This window comes from Octodon degus, unplaced genomic scaffold, assembly GCF_000260255.1.
Source record: "Octodon degus isolate 3935 unplaced genomic scaffold, OctDeg1.0 scaffold00088, whole genome shotgun sequence".
Classification (NCBI taxonomy): Eukaryota; Metazoa; Chordata; class Mammalia; order Rodentia; family Octodontidae; genus Octodon; species Octodon degus.
Window position 1 is genome coordinate 1,892,292 of NW_004524664.1, and position 13,923 is coordinate 1,906,214.

Genomic DNA, 13,923 nt, shown 5'->3' on the forward strand with positions numbered 1-13,923 from the left:
GGGATTGGACTCCAGGGAAGTTGCCAAGGAAGCACTTATTCCACTGAGCCATCTCCCCAGCCCCTACTATATGGTTTTTGAGAAAGGGAGTTTTTGAGACAGCCAATGTGGAGAAAATACTGAAACACAAAGAACACACTAAAAAAATGCTCATTAGCTCAACTTTAAAAAAAAAATGAACTGGAGGTTTTTATAGGTAACTGGATGAACAAGAGATAATATTCATAAGTGTAATAAATCAGACCCACAGGTTTAAACATTGTATTGTCTCCCTACTACAAGAACCCAAAAGAGTAAATAAAATCTGAAAGGTATAAGAAATACTGTGAAAGGGAAAGAATCTGTTCAAAGGGAAGGAACAACTGGGATGAAGGACAGGAGAAAACAAAGAAGGAAGGGAAAAATACATATGTATATACACAGCATTGCTTGGGTAACTGTACTGCAGACTTTTACTACTTTATTGAAAGGAACAGTTAATGCCTAAATTTTTTCCCTCTCAATTTTTTGGGACCAGTTTTGCATGCTTATATATCTGGTAATCCGAGAAACTAATTTGAAGACAATAATATGCAATAAAACAACCATTGTTGAATTCCTATAATTTTATTTAATAAAATTCTGTATCCTTTCTAGTGCTTTTTTCTTTTTACTGTTTTTGTATTCTCTTTAAAAAATACTCATGGAGTAACTTTGTTAAGTTTTTTTTTTTTTTTTTGAAACATCTCACAAACATGCAAAAAGTACAGATAATATTTAGGACCTCTAATCCTCATGATACCTACCATGAAGGCTACTTTTTGCTGATTCTGTGGCTGCTTCCAAATGGTGAGAACAACAGCAATGGAGAAAACAAGGAACAGCACAAGAAGGGCGAGGCTCCAGCCCTCCAGCCTCAAGATAGCTTGCACTCCATAAGTGGTCAGAATACTCAGGCCCAGCACAAGAAATGCTGCAAGGTGATAAGCATGTACAGCGGAGTCAACACGCATGCTTCACCTAGATCCCCAGTTCTAGTAGTCTAGTCTGATACATCAAAAACTATCTACTTTGGTAAATACAGGGTCTTCCTTGTGTCTTTTCTTAGTTTTCACTGTGAAAAGAAGTAGTAAGTTTCACTGAGTTGAGGAGCACTATTCAATTCCTTATTGTCTCAGAAACCAGTCCCTACGCTTGGAGCTACCATCCCACTTTCTCTGGCCAGGTGCCTTTGTTTCTCATTTGCTATTCTCAGGCTCTGTCCCAGGGACTGATGGGATGTGCTGGGGGTGGACATCTTTCTATTTACAAATGAGCAACAGTAACTCTGTTTCAAACTGTCGTAAAGATGGATTGCTAAGGCACACAAGTAGTACATGGTGTGCATCTTTTTTCTGTTTCAGACAAAGACATCATCCCACTGCTGATCATCATCTGCATCAGATCTCCCAATTTCTCTCAGCAAAACCTGCTCTTCCCTAGATTGTCGCCAATAATCTTGTACCATAAAGCCCTGTGACAGCAAGCACCATCCCTATCAACAACCCGAATTCCTAGCAGAATGCCTAGTATACAGATGAGGCTCAATAAACGTCACTGGAAATACAGACAATTAGGTAGCTGTAAGTGAGCAAACAAGGATTTTCTATGTTCCTTTCCCATCCTGCTGGTCTCATCCACTGCTGAAGGTGTTCCTGGCCTGAAGCTTTCTAACACAGGGTGGCCTAACAGCTAGTAGAATGTTCCAGTTGTGAGCCCCTTACCTTACAGAATTTCTTCCTTATTCTTCCATCGTCAAATCACGCTAAACTTTTTTTCAAGTACTAAGGATTGAACTCAGGACCTTGCACCTGCCAGATAGGCACTTGTGCCAAGTTATATCCCTGTCCCCATCCCCTGTTAAACTTGTCTTGATAGTATAAACATGAACTCAATTACTAATGACTCTAGATGGAAATTTCAGACTCAAGCTGGTAGCTAACACATTCTAGGATATCATGAGGCCTTAGGTCCTCTTTCTTACATACCCCTGCTAGGCCTTAATACGCATGCAGTGAAGATGACTTACCCAGGAATCCCACCAGAAAGCTCACGAGAGACGCTGACTGTCTCGTAGGCAGAGCAGAGGGGCTGAAGAGGGCTTGCAGGCTGAAGCCATGTCTTTGTAGCATGGTGATCTGTGACTCGCTCTTTGAGGCCGCACTGGTACAAGATTCCAGGCCTTGCTTTTCAGGGGGATATTTGGGCTGCTCGTAACATAAACCAGGCTGGTACCTATCCCCAAGTAAATATTTGTGTCTTTATTCTCAAACAGCCATTTGGCCCAAATGAACCCAGCACTAAGAACCTAGGGGAGACATCTTACAAAGTCTCAGTGTGTGTGGTCAAGTGATCCTTCTCATGACTCCAGCCCTGTGCTACACTGGGCCAGCCCACAAGCCTTTTCAATAAAGTATCTGTAGTGACTATGAACTTCTGCCAATGGCCACTTCATTAGAAAGTTATAGAGCAAACATTAAAAAAAAAAGTTAAATTTGTAGTGAGGCAACTGTGACAATCCAATGGCTATTTCTGAAATCATCTAAGTCCAAAGGATACACATCAGGGAAACTCCAGTTAAATAGGAGCTAGAGAATAATGCAGTCTCCTTGGGTTGATATTCAAAAGGTCCACCACATAGTTCGTGATGGTTAATCTAGGCTGCTAGCTTGACTAGATTTGGAAGCACCTATGAAACTGGTACAGCACAGACTCAGGTGCATCTGTGAGGATGGCAGGCATGTGCAACAGCAAACTGGTGACATGGTGCTGTGTGAGGCTGGAGGCCCAGGAGGAGGAAGAGGACGATGGCGCTTGCCAGGCACTTGCCAGTGCAGGTGCGCCTGCTGCTGCTTGTCCGCCACAGAACGAGCAGCTTTCCTCTGCCATGAGGTTTCTGCCTTGCCACAGGCCGGGAAGCAATGGAGTCAGCCAACCACGGACTCAGGCCACGGGGCCATGAGCAAAAACAAGCCTTTCCAGGCCTTTCCAGGCCTGTTACAGCAATAGAAACCGTTGTAGCAACAGAAAGCTAGCACACAGTCTCTGTATCCTCATCTCACAACTTTCCAACCCAGCTCCTCTGCCTTAGCCAAGTCCTGCTTATCTAGCTGTTCAGCCACCTCCCATACTATGTACAGTATTCTCCTTTATGAGTTTACTCTTTCTCTCCATAGCTTGTGACAAGACATCAGCCTACTTCACCACCTAGTGTCTGCCTCCGTCTTCCCACTGTAGCCTATTCTCCTTCTGAGCACCCTTTGCTTATTTCAGAACGTAACATTTTTTCCATATAAAAATATGTTTATAGAAAAATATGCAAAATTAAATTAAAACTATCCATAACACCCCTACCTGATACTAATCATTATGCATTTTGGTTCAATTTCATCTGGGTATACATGTATATTCATTATATATATATATATATATATTCTTAATGTACATTTATATTATTAAATTCAGATGTTATATAGAGCTTTGTATTCTGAAACAGAAATTTTTTTTTTTTTTTGTTTTGTGAAACTGGAGATTGAACTCAGGTCCTTGCGCTTGACAGGGAAGCGCTTATTCCACTGAGCCATCTCCCTGGCCCTTGAAACAGAAATATTTATTCATATTATTAAGTATCATTTTATTGGCCATAAAAGACTCTACTGGCCATTCTCATACTGTTATTCATGTGAGCTACTTTTTCACTCAAAAACTTTTCTATGAACTTTTTTTTTTTTTTTTTTTTTTAACCTCTTTGATTAAACCTTCAGTATAAAATCTCAGCATACTGGGATGTATAGGTTGTTCGTTTCTCATTTTTGTATTACTGGAGATTGAATCCAGGACCTTTGTATAAGCTACATTAACAACACTTTCAAAAATTATTTTAAGTTGCTGGAGCTGGGCTTGAACTCATCACCCAATCGTCTACTGTCCGTGTCCCATCTGGCACCCCCTTCCGAGTCAGTGTAACTCACCTGAGGATGAGCACACAGGCTGCAACCAGGGAATAGGCCATCAGTGTGCCAATGGACATCATGTCCACCAGGGCTTTCAGGTCAAAAAGAAATGCCATCACAGCTATTAAGAAAAGAAAGTAGAGAAAGGTAAGGCCAACAGCCTCCTGATGAAGTTAGTTTACTTTTATGTCAGAGACAAATGACTGGCAATTTTGTTTTAGTACTAATCGTAAGCCAAGCAAAGTATTAAAAAAATTTCTCATCTAATAAGATGTCTTCAGGACACAGAAACCACTAGTGAGACTTGAAAAGCTTGTGAAGTGAAGACACATCTACTTTGGTCTACACACCTGTCCTAACAACGTGAAAACAATGGGTGACAGAAGACCACATTCTGATGCATCAGAAGAAAAATATTACTAAAAAATAGACAGGCCAGCTTGCTCTTTAAAATAAAAAAATTCTAACAATTTCATTATAGAAGTCAAAAAACATTTTAATTTCCAGCCATATGAAAAGTTATACCACAAATTCAAAACCTTCAAAATACTTTTGACAAAATTAAATAATGATTTATAATTATATTTCTGATATAGACTAAATTTTATTCTTATTAAACTAAAACTACACTTTCCAAGTAGACTGATTAAATGTTAAAGATCAACTTGTGATTCTGTATACCAAATCCCAATAAAGTTAGGAGGTAAAGTATAATATTAACTTGAAATTTTAATGTATCTTATAGTAGTCTCTATCTTAATAAGTAGGTAACTTTACATTCAATTTATGTGGTATGCAGACCTCTATGTAAATTTTAGATCTTTGATCTCATCTTCAAGACAATGATCCTCTGAGGTGGGACATTTCATTTTAGATATATAAAATGAAGTGTATTTGACTATTTTTTTAACCAAAACCCTGGCAGTTTCCTATGGTCTGGCCTAATGGGAATATCCCCATCTTGTAGAAAGGTTAATTTAGTAAGGTTACAATCACTAGATAGACCCAGAGTTCTAAGTAAGCCAACACCTCTATGTGTACTACTTTGATAATACCACATCTTATTAAAAATTCTTTTTTGTAGTGCTGGGAATTGAATTCTTGGCCTGACATATGTTAGAGATTTCTCTTTTAATATATTATATATAGCACTCTTCACTGCTAATAAACATATAAGATTATTAAAATTTTAGCATGCTTTTTAAAGGATCACAGATAGTCAAGTGAGGTAGTCAACAGAGGAAAAAAGTGATTATTTATCTGTATCAGCTTTCTGGTCCAAGTTAAAAATAAGTGTAATAAGGTATAGGAGCACAAAATAACAAAACTGTACTAATTTAGAGCATTAATAGCATTTTATTATAACTATCTTCTTTTAATGATTGTCAGTATTTTATTCTGCTAAATTCCATTCTTCCTGAGGGAATAAGAAAGATAAATTATTTTTAAAATTCTGAATAAAAAATCGCGTTATTACTGGGAAAAATTTTTACTGGAAGGAGTAATGGGTTTTAGGGATCAAATAAGATGTGTGATCCCTGTCAAGAAATATTTATGGACCTGGGGAGATAGCTCAGTAGAATAAGCGCACGGTCCTGAGTTCAATCTCCGGTACTGAAAAAAAAAAAAAAAACTGTCTTTAAAGTAACATAATTTAATCATACAATGGGCTTTAGATCATCTAGCAGTCTTCATTTTATGGGGACAGAAATTGAAGCCTGATAAAATATATGACCTGACCTTTCAAATTGTGAGAGCTATTAAAAAAACTGTTTGCTACTAAAATAAAGCTGGTGAGGTAAACACTTTCTGATGCTGAACAACAATCCATTTCATATATAATGAGATACTAGCATTCTCTAATTTTCCAACACTTCATAGCCTCAATAAAACGATCATTTTGATTTGAATTCCTAATGTCAAGACTGCAAAGTTTTATATAGTTATAAAGCTTGCTAAATTCTTCTCTTCCTTCCTATAACAGTACCTTTAAGGCTATTCTCTTAACCTACAGAAGCTCTGAAAATTTCTCCAGCTGTAACAATCTCACCAAGGGCATTTTGCATGAATATTAAGACCTGTCAAAATGTAGGCAATCTGGATTCTGGACATGTAACCTGCGTGTTCAAACTGCCAAAAGGACTAGATCCCCAGGGGGTTTTGGGAGGATGCTCGCCTTAGAAGAACAAGATGCCCAGGAATCAGGGACGCCCACCCTCCTAAGAGCAGTAAGTACAATGGCAAACGATTAGCTTTCATTGGCCTTTCTCACGCTTGATCAAAAGAGAATGAAGTTTAGTCTTTTTAAAATTCTCAGAGATGTTGCACATTTTTTTATGTATTTGTTGGGCATGTGTACTCCTTTCATTGTAGAGTGTGTATTTGTTCATTTGATTTGCCCATTCCTTGAGTCAGTCTTTTATGTGGTCTTTTTTGAGTTCTTTATATATTCTAGATATTAGTCTTCTGAGAAACAGCTAGGAAAAAAATTTCCCCCCATTCTATAGGTTTTCTCTTCTCTCTACTAATTGATTTCTTTGCTTTATGGAAAACTTTTAATTTAATGTAATTCCATTTATTAATGCTTGGTATTACTTCTTGTGCAATTGTGGTTCTAGTTAGAAAATCTTTCCCTATACCTATGACTTCTAGTGTTTTACTCACTACCCAAGACAAGTATATACTGCTTGTACTCCAAACATGTAGTAATAAAAATCCCAGTGTCATTAATTCATATTGCTAAACCAAGTCATGAATTACTCTTCAATTAAAATTTTCCATATCAAAAGTAGAATTTGATGTGCTCATTCTTTTAATTATAAGTAGTGAAAAGCTTTTAGAATTTTTGCACATTCGTTAGAAGCCCAAATCATTAAAGTAATGAAATAATAAAACATCCCGAAGGATCAGTTAATTATAAATTTCAGTACAGCACCACCACCACAATTTTCACATGTTAATCCCAGTGCTCATACACTAATTTATCCAGGATTTTGTTCTTAACTTACATGCACAGCATGCAGATTCTTTGTAAGTCCATGCATGCGTACAAAATGTTCCCGTCCAAAGTTTGTAAAGCTTACCAGCAAAGACCCCTGCAGTCAACGTGGCAGCAACTGGTGACTGCCTCTTACTCACTCTGGCAAGAAATCTAAACAGTAAACCATCCCGGGCCATGGCAAACAGAATGCGGGGTAAAGGAAACATAGAGCCCAGAAGACTAGAATAGAAAAATCCATAATCCACATGTGAGTTAAATAAATACTATTCTAAACAGTAAATATATAGGTACAGACTGGACACACTAAAGTACAGAATAAAAAAAAAAAAAATTCAACATGGGAAACAGGCACAAAAAACTTAACAACCAAAATAGAAAATCACCTAACTTTCTATTTTTTTTTCAAGGGCCTTGATGAAAAAGATTTCCCTTTTCTTAAGAAAAGTCAGCTCTCTCACCTGCCACTGCACCCGATGATAAAGTAGCAATTATTGGTGTCTTCGTTTTGGAATTGATTTGAGCTAGGCATTTGAAAAGCAACCCATCCTCCGCCATAGCATAGATTACACGAGGCATTGGAAAAATGGATCCAAGAAGACTGAATGAAAAGCAAAGACATGCAGTATGGCAAACACATTCATGCATGATTACAAACCAGATTGAAATTCAGCAACTGTATAAAAATTAGCATGACAGTGTGACTATGAAGTCATTACTTTTTAAATGCACTATAATTAATTGGGCATTTAAAATGCACCTGCCAATCCTGACTGTCATGCTACTCTTTATTCTGTTGCAAATATTTGCCTGACCAAATTATCGGTCTAACAACAATACTGCAACTCATTTGTGAGTGCCAATAGTGATTACTGAATTAAAATGAAGTAATTAGACTTTTCAAGAAATCAAACCAATATCATCATAACATTTTTAGTGGCAATAATTCAAAAAATAAAATTTCTAAATTAAAATGCAATTAAAGAAGAGATTAATTTTACCTCATGTTCAGTTTCCTCTTTTATTCCATAATTAAGGATATATATGACCATTTAAAATTATACAGCTTGATCTTTGAACAAATTAGTAATTCTCAGCACAATAAAATCAAGGAAGAGAAAAGTTAAAAAAAAACTTACTGTAAATTGAATATACAGAAGTAGCCAAAACTAAATATTAGTAATAGTGAAGTTTAGTAAGACAATTTTTGCCTAAGATACTTTTGAATTACTTCTATTTATTGGTTGCACTATCCATATATGACTTAATTGTGAAAAATAACATATAAGGGAAATCAAGTAAAAATTTTATTCTTTGGATCTGAAACTTTGGGGATGCCTGTGGCCCAGCTCCCCACTGTAGGTCCAGATCAGTAACAGTGCTGGCCTCAGTTCCCGGAAGCAGCCTTTGGGGAGGCCTGTACTTTTTAACAATTTCATTTTCATTTTATCTTTTAATAAGGGCAAGTTAAGCTTGGCCACAGATGAATCTGTGTCCATCACTTCTAAGACCATGATGGCCTGGGGCTTCACAGTTAAGGCATTTGTCTTTGGTGGTCCTGGGGTATAAGCCTTGGCCTAGCTAACGATCTCACAGGCTAACTTTCTAGCACTGAGCTACGTTCCAGCCTTCCCTCAGCACTTGAGACCTGGTCACACTAACTGACCTAGGCTGGTCCGAAACTATTGATTCCGCTGCTGAAGCTTCCTAAGCAGCTGAGATTACAGGTATATGGCGAGGAATCTGGCTTACAGGGGTAACTCCTAATTGTCACCCAATCTTATTTTCTCCAGAAAATGTAAGCTATTTTGGAGAGAGAGAGAAAAAAAAAGCGCTAGGTTGACAAATTATATTACAGTATACATGTGTATTTTACAATGACAAGACATATAGCTTCCACTTAGACTATCATTATTACATTTTGAGGACAGGGTTTTGCTATGTAGTTCAGGCTGGCCTTGAACTCACTATGTAGCCCAGGTTGGTCTTGAACTTGTGGTGACCTTCCAGCTCAGTCTCGTGAGTGCAGGGATTATAGGCATGTGCTGCCAGCCTGCCAACAGACTATTATTACAAGGACTACAGAAAATGTCAAGTCTGCATGCAGTTTCAGATTATCTGAAGCACTTCAAGTGACACCAAAGACAGAAGAGCCATACGAGTGTAAGCATCCTGAACTTTTACAACACACAGATACATGAATATGTGTGACATGTATTTATGCACGTACCAATGCTATATGTATTTACATGGAAGCTTGGACCAACAATATCTTGAAAAACTCTCTTTCAACTGATGGTCAAAGTTTTCTTCTTAATCACAAGATTTTTAACAGCAATTCTGGGTCAACTATTCAATGAATACATAGCTGCATAATATGTTCCTCATGTTAGGATATTTTTAGAACATCCGAAAGCAGTTTTAGACACTGACTATACTTTGCAGGAACCCAAACAGTCCCCGTTCCAAAGATAACGGAATGTACCTTGTTGACAGTGCACAGAGGGAGCCCGCTGCAACAACATATTTGGCAGGACCCCATCCAACATACTCAAATGCTACCGGAAGGGGACTTTTTTCATCAAGGAGATAGTATGGCATCATAAGTGTCAAAGCTGCAGAGACCCCAAAATAGGCCATAAAACAGACAAGCAAAGAAGTCACTATTCCAATAGGAATAGCTTTCTGGGGATTCCGGACTTCTTCACCTAAGGAAATACAAACAAACAATGTGCATGCTTAATAAGCTATTATTAGGCAAACTTAATGCACATCAAATTCTTTCTCTCCCATGATAATTCTAATCTGCTTTTGTCACTTCAGTTTTCTTAGTGTGATCCACTTATCTTACATTAAATTTCCCCTCTCTTTTTTAAGGTACTTTTTCTATTACATAAAAAGCCAATTTCCAGAAGGAGAAATCATATAAGTAATATTCCCATTTCGAGGAAAAGAAATGATATATCAGCACTCTTAAGTGTTTAGGGACAGCAATCTCAATCCATATGGATAAAGACCCACCCTTATAAATTAAATAATTGCTGTGACATTTTGTAGGTTCACACACATGAAGGCTTTAGATAAACTTATTTCATTTATATGCAACTGAATTCTCTATAACCTTTTTGTAAGATTTGACCTTTGAAGGACCTCAGACATGAGTAGTTATAAGGCTATGAAATGACAAGAAACTAGAAAGAGCACCTGGAGAATGAGTCAAGTTATTTTTTAGGTTTTTAAAATGTATTTGATACAAGGTCTCACTACACAGCTTGGACTCATAGTGATTCTCCTGTTTTCAGCCTTCCCAGTAATGGGGTTACAGGGGTACACCACCACACCTGCGCATCCAGGGCAGGACCAGCATGGCGTGTGGTTCTGGGGATTGAACCCCTGTCCCTGCGCTTGCCTAAGCAGGTGCTTAGTCCACTGAGCTATCTTTCTGGCCCTTGAGTGATTCAGTTATAAGAACTTTGTTGTACCAGATAAAGAGAAAATAACACCATATTTTGTCCACTAAAGGAAAAGACAGTTTAAGAACATAACCGTTTGGAAGTAATAGCACATCCACATAGTTTAAGGATAATAATCATGAATTACATATGTAATGTATCTCACAGCTTGTAAAGTTTTTCTCATGTGTGTACCTTGGTAATCTTTGTACTGTCTTCCAATTCTACCAATGCAGAATCAAGGCTTGGAGAGTTTCACCAAATGTTTTATTTTTAAAAAATCACATATAGAAGATGTCACAGATAGATCTGGAACTAGCACCCATCTCATCTCCAAAGCATCTGTCTTCCTTGACCCTCTGCTTCCACCCAGGGCTCCTCCTGTGGTAGATCTGAGACACTGCTCTTACCAGTTGTTGCAATGCAGTCAAATCCCACAAATGCATAAAAACAAGTTGCTGCACCAGCCAAGGTTCCTGCAAAGCCATAAGGCATAAAGCCTCCAGCCCCATAGATACTTGTTCCATTTTCAAAAGGCGATTCTCTACAAGAAAGAGAAGAAACACATTGGAAAGTCATTTTCATAGAAACATATTCCTTTAGGAATTTGACTCAAATTACATGTTCTTCAGCTCTTTGAACCTAATGAATATAGAACTGAAACCTTATCATCTCAACCTGCTTTAGAGAACATGACAGAACACTCACAATAACTCTCTTATGTCACTGCCTTAGTTACTTTTCTCTCATTGCTGAGGGAAAATACTTGGGGCCCAAAGTTAAAGGGAGAAAGGTTTATTGGGCTCACAGTCTGTTTGTAGATGTTTTAGTCCACAACTAGCTGGCTCCAAGGCAGGGTGGCAAGGCACACAGGCATCTCTGTGGAGAAACAGTTCACAGAGGATAGAAGGTAGCAAGGCAAGCAAGCAAGGACCTTAGCAACCTTTTTCTGCCCCTTTTATATTCTAGGCCACAAAGATGAAGGTAGTGCAAACCAATCAGCGGACTGATGTAATAATCACCCACCCTTAATCCTTGCATCCTTAATCCTAGCACTGCACCTGAATCAGTCACGTTCAGTCACCTCTAAAAAGCCCCACCTCTGACCATATGAGGCTTTGGGGGGACACTGTGACACAAGCCATAACAGTCACATCCAGCTAGGGGCTAATCACCAGCAAATGCATACAGCCCCCAGAACCACCCTGTCTACGACAAAAAGGCAGGCTGGACTTTGAGAATGGAGACTCCATACCACATGAAACATGTGCAGTAAAATAAGACATCTTTTTTTCTATAAGGATCCATTCTTCACCTTCACAAAATAAAGCAGACCATACATCTTTAAAATTCATTAAGAAGTGGATTCACTAAGTGGAAAAATGAAACGAAGTTTCCTATGCTTGATTAATAATACCAAAGGTGAATACTGTATGTTTAAAATTGTATAAAACCAGAGGATTCTAACTTTTTCTCTTACCAGAATGACTACAAATTACATATATGAAGAATAACAAAGCAAGGTGTGGGTGGCATACACCTGTAATCTCATCTATGCAAGAGACTGAGGCAGAAGGATCACAAATTCAAGGGTAGCCTGGGCAGCCTAGCAAGACCTTGTCTTAAATTTCAAATAGGCTAGGGATATAACTAGTGAGAAGGCACTAACTAGCCTGGCGCAAGGCCCTGGATTCAATCCACAAGATATCAGAGAGGGAGAGGGAGAGGGAGACAGGGAGAGAGGGAGATGGAGAGAGGGAGAGAGGGACAGAGGGAGAGAGGGACAGAGGGACAGAGGGACAGAGGGAGAGAGGGACAGAGGGACAGAGGGACAGAGGGACAGAGGGAGAGAGGGAGACAGACAGATATATAGACAGATTTATTTTACTTCATGTAATTTATATTTTTGTAATCTTATTTCTACTTATACAATTGATAACATTCCCCAGAAAACAAAGACTAAAAATTACTAACATTCTGAAAGAATGAATTTTTAATTTTATTTTTTTATTTAGCACAGGGTCTATAGGGTCCCACCACACAGACCGGACTCACAGTGAGTCTCCTGTTTTCAGCCTCCCAAGTGCTGGGATTACAGGTGGGTGCCACCATCTCAATCTCTGCCTCAGTGTGCCCCGGGGGTGGGGCTGGCGCCACCTCCAGGGATCAAACCCTGGCCCCTACATCTGCCTAAGCAGGTGCTTTAATCTGCTGAGCAATCTGGCCAGCCCTAAAATGTAACATTTTAGAAGGTGAAAACCTCTAAATATTTTACCTGGCACTTGCTGATGCATTTTTGAGGAAGTCTTCACTGATTTTCCAGTTAGCTACATTTCCTTTCACAAACCCAGCAACCATGACAAAGAGAAGGACTAAGATATTTACAGCTGTGAAGAATTTATTCACCCATGCAGACTCTTTTACTCCAAAAGACAGGAGACCTATGGAGAAAGAAAAGGCATTATACAAAGACAATGGTATTTTGAAGGAAATTCATTTATTTAACTCCTATGTATCCATTTCTTCAATGAATTTCTACTGATCAGTTTTCTAAATATGAAACAATGTCTTCTAAACATAACTGGTTTGCTTTCTGGGGCAGAATAATTTCACACTAAGCAGGAGATTTCACATTAAGACATATATAACTAAGACGTATACAAGTGGCTATAACCAGCGGAAGTAAACATAAGGTCATATTTAATTTTAATAAGATGCTTTATTTAAAAAGATTATGAAACATTCTTAAATGCCTAATCATGTGTCTGCTATATATTTACTGAGCACAAGAACAGAAAATAATTCAATTGTTACTCCAAAAATTCTCTCTTCTCATTTCAATGGCTTTATTTTATACTCTGATTGTAAAAACAACTAAGTTGAAAACACAGAAGTGTGAACAGAACAAAAATCAACTGTGGTCCTCCTTCCAGAATTCTGCATTCTTCAGCATACACATACATTTCCAAGTCAACAAACATCATTCCACATAAAAAATAAAAACAAAATAGTCTTAGCATTTTTCCCAGACCTGCCTCAAACACAGGGTTCTCCTTTCTCAGCCTCTCAAGTAGCTCGGATCATGGGTACATGCTGCTGTGCCCAACTATAACCTCATTTTTGACAGCTGCATGATCTACTCTAAGGAGATACCATACTTTAATCCTTTATTTATAGACAATTAGATCACTCTTAGGTTTTTATTTTTTATAATTATAAACTGCACTGACATCACCACCTTTCTATACATTTCTCTCTACACTTTTAAATTTTTTTCTTGCAAGAGCTTTCTGTAAGTTTATTGTTAGGGAAGCACTTATTCCACTGAGCCATCTTCCCGGCCCCTCTCTAAGCTGATTGTGTACAAAAGTATACATGCTTTTCTACAAAGCTTTTGACTTATACTGTTGAAAAACTCTACAGAGAATCCAACCCTGATTCACATTGCCCATTGTTTCTATCTGGGTATTCTGTTCATGTTATTTATAACATTTATTTATAG

General features: G+C 38.0%; 1 protein-coding gene across 6 annotated transcripts in view; it reads right to left on the bottom strand.

Moving 5' to 3' along the window:
• The window catches only part of Slc7a2 (solute carrier family 7 member 2), a 71,462-nt gene that overhangs the window by 3,551 nt on the left and 53,988 nt on the right, over nt 1–13,923 (bottom strand). For 5 of the 6 annotated variants that reach the window (XM_004637235.2, XM_023722012.1, XM_023722008.1 and 2 more), the window contains exons 4-10: nt 12,697–12,862; nt 10,832–10,965; nt 9,455–9,677; nt 7,431–7,570; nt 3,990–4,092; nt 2,048–2,253; nt 786–952 (exon numbers count right to left, since the gene is read on the bottom strand). In XM_004637235.2, the coding sequence (XP_004637292.1) occupies nt 786–952; nt 2,048–2,253; nt 3,990–4,092; nt 7,431–7,570; nt 9,455–9,677; nt 10,832–10,965; nt 12,697–12,862 (1,139 nt within the window). Of the gene's footprint in view, nt 1–785; nt 953–2,047; nt 2,254–3,989; nt 4,093–7,054; nt 7,192–7,430; nt 7,571–9,454; nt 9,678–10,831; nt 10,966–12,696; nt 12,863–13,923 lie in introns of all 6 variants that reach the window. The other variant, XM_004637236.2, reaches the window with a different exon arrangement.